Raw genomic sequence first — 3,452 nt, forward strand, 5'->3', positions numbered from 1 at the left:
TTACTAATTGTAGAATTACTTTTGGAACCTCCATCATTGTCTCCATCCTCGATTAAATTAGCGGGATTTATATACTTCGATTCCATTTCATTGCATTTGACAGCTTCCATTGAAGAATCCACACTAATCAAAGACCCACACAATATATCGGCAAAATTATATCGGAAAAAAAATCAAAGATCAAAGCTTTCGATATAAACATTTAAAAAAGCCAATAGGCCGGCCTATTAGCCAAATCCCTACATTCGTAGAAAGCGGGACTCGATCCCTGGCGTAATGGTGCCTTCTACAATTGGACTTACCAATAGTCAGTGCACTAATGTCACTTTACAAACATAATTTTATGTAGATATAATGTTATTTTCTTAATTAGGTGTTCTATTACGTTTCAAAAATAATAATTCTTTTAACATAACTTATGTTATTTTCTTAAAATTTGTTATTCACTATTTATTGATTAATAATAATATGCATGCTTAATGAATTATTTTTTTATTTATCCATGTCAAAATCTAATTAAGAAAAATGTATAATATAATTAGTGTATAATGGAAAATAGATTAGCTTTGTTAATTTTCCTTTTTGATTTGGAATTTTTTTTAAGATATAAGCATGTGAATTTTATGTAGATTTAATGTTATTTTCTTAATTAGCTATTTTGAAAAATAATAATTTTTGACACGTGTCAATATCTCATCAGTACACTTGACAAATGCCATAATCCTGTTAATGACTAACTTTGAAAACCCAACTTTATATAATAAAAAATATATATATATATATATATTTATCATGAACATACTATCAATGATATATGAGACCACGAAAAACAAGTATACACATGCATCTCAATTAAATCGTCGGTGCACTTGACTTCTAATATGTATAATTAGTAGTTTTTTTATTTATATAATCGAATTATAGACATAGTGTAGAAGTATTAAATAAAAAAATTTAAATTAGTTTTCATTCAATGAAACAACAACAATTTTTCAGGTAAGATATTTTATTTTTCAATTACCTTGATTAGTTAAAAGCACAAGTCCTTAATTAGGTAAAGTTACCTAAAAAATATCACCATTTATGAACTCCCGTACGTATCTTCTTTAGATCATACCTAAAATATCAGCAATGATAAAAACACGAAAATACTTAGTTTACTCCTAGAGTGAACCTTCTTATTCACTTCTTTTTTTTTTAACCAATCAGAATCTTCTATACATTATATTGTTTAAAAAAAATAAATCAAAATATGGAAAAAATAAAATAAAATAAATCAAAATTAAATTAAAAAGCAAAACAGATTAAGGAAACAAATTCTGTATATATTTTTTTAAGGAAAGTTAAATATTGGTTTGGTTTAGATTTTACAATTAGAATGAAATGATGTATCGGTTTGTGTTTACAAATAAGGTGATTAGGGTTTAGATTTCACAATTCAAACAAAATTATATTTCAGTTTGGGTTTACAAATGAAGTGGTTAGGGTTTAGATTTTACAATTANTAAAACCTTTGTCAATCGTCACAAAATATTTTGATAGTAACTAATGCTAAATTTCTCAATGTATTCGTGGAAGTGTCTTTGACACACGATGATGTAGCCTCTGTCTCTGTAACGCTTCAACCGCCACATTGTTTAGTGAGCCCATGTCTACTCTCAGTCCATGGGCCCACCTTCCCAAGTGGGCCCTACATCTATTCCCGGCTTGTGGACCAACCCATATTTGATGGCCGGTGTGTTACGTCTGGAAGTCTTTAAAACTTGATTACCGACCTTACAAATCAACAAATGATATTTTCTTATGTTTTGTCCTCACTCGCACAATTTCGACAATCAATTTCAGAAAGGTCACCCATCATGAAGTTCTCTCAATACCCTTGACTGAAAAAATAAGTGCATTTTGGTGACGTATGTGGCTAAATCAATTCTTTTAAACATTTCCACAAACCAGGGTGTCAGAGTCTTTGAGCTCCTATGGATCTATCAACAACGATTTTTTTTTTCAATCTATCTATCTATGTATGTTGTACGCTTGTGTTTGATTAGCCTATTTTATCAATTCATTAGGTTGATGAGCTTCTATTCGTTATCTCTCTTTGGGATTGAATGAATAATGGTAACAATTNCAGTTTGAATTTATAAATAAGCGGTTTAAATTTTTAATTTTATAATAATATATACAGATTTTGTTTCCTTATTTTATAAGGCGGTGAATAAATAGGTTCTTAAATGTATTATGACATGTCAGATTTTTATTGGATAAAATAAGGAGAAGTGAACAAAGTGGTTCACCTTAGGAGTGAACCCAAAAATTGTTGGTAATAGGAGTGAACCCAAGAATTGTTCAAAAAAACACATTATTGTGTTGAATATCGTTTCTAGCTAGTCACATATATATGATAGTATCATCTATTTAATCGTGCTTTTAACCACTACTAGTTCTACCGTATATACGATCAATATTGTACTCAGGAGCAAAAAAGAAAAAAAGGAAGAAACACACTTGAGCATAATCATACAAGTCTCCAACTGTAACAGTAATTATAGTCACGTGATTCACATGCTAATCGGTTAAGGGATCGATTTATACTTGATATACTGTAAACACCACACAAATTAATGCCGTAAACGATCATTATCCTCTAGTTCTAGAGTGGTCAATACTTAACAATTTTTTATTCTAGAAGGAAGAAATTATCATGGATGTGGTCATCAAACCAATCAAGTTTTAGTAAATGGGTTTTCCTTTTTAAGTGGTTGTGGGAGCTTGTTGGGTGATACATATATCAGGAGAAAGTTGTGAATCTTTTAGTGGATTTGCTAACCAAAACCAACATGTTTCGGTTAAAATATATATTTTAATTTGAACGGTTTTGTGGTACACATATACACATATACGGATCTACTAAAGGCCAAACTAAGTAAAGTGGAACAAACAACACACACACAAAAAGAACATAAAATGGTTATCATATGACGACCTAACCAAAATAGCGAAGTTACGTAAACTTGGACGTGTTATTAGTCACCGCTGTCTCAACGTCATCACCGCCGTCAGCAACAACAGCCAGACTCGGCTGCACACTCTTGTAAGTGTATCTCATCGCCACGATCACAAAGAAGCATATATTTGCAGCGGTCAAAGCGGCTAGCATCCAGTAAAAGCGGTCCAAGCGGCTAGTACTAAGGTCTTTCCCGAACCAGCCCTTCCCGGAAATTTCCTCGGCTAAATGATCACTAACCGTTATCAAAAGATTGTTGGCAAAGCTAGCCGCTCCAAGCACACTGAGGTAAAACGCTATGCCTAAGCTTCTCATGGAATCCGGGACTTGATCGTAGAAGTATTCTTGAAGACCCACAAGGGTAAAAGCGTCCGCAACTCCTAAGACTATGAATTGAGGAGCTAACCATATAGCACTCAAGGTCATGGTCTTACTCATGTGATGTTCC

The 3,452-nt window shown here is 32.1% G+C and overlaps 1 protein-coding gene across 1 annotated transcript in view; it reads right to left on the reverse strand.

Annotated features, from left to right (window-relative positions):
• Positions 2,819-3,452, reverse strand: part of LOC104791663 (protein NRT1/ PTR FAMILY 5.7) — a 3,999-nt gene continuing 3,365 nt past the window's right edge. The window contains exon 5 of the mRNA XM_010517602.2: positions 2,819-3,447. Within this exon, the coding sequence (XP_010515904.1) occupies positions 3,002-3,447 (446 nt within the window). The 3' untranslated portion in view covers positions 2,819-3,001. The remainder of the gene's footprint in view (positions 3,448-3,452) is intronic.

This window comes from Camelina sativa, chromosome 6 (assembly GCF_000633955.1).
Source record: "Camelina sativa cultivar DH55 chromosome 6, Cs, whole genome shotgun sequence".
NCBI classification, from domain to species: domain Eukaryota; kingdom Viridiplantae; phylum Streptophyta; class Magnoliopsida; order Brassicales; family Brassicaceae; genus Camelina; species Camelina sativa.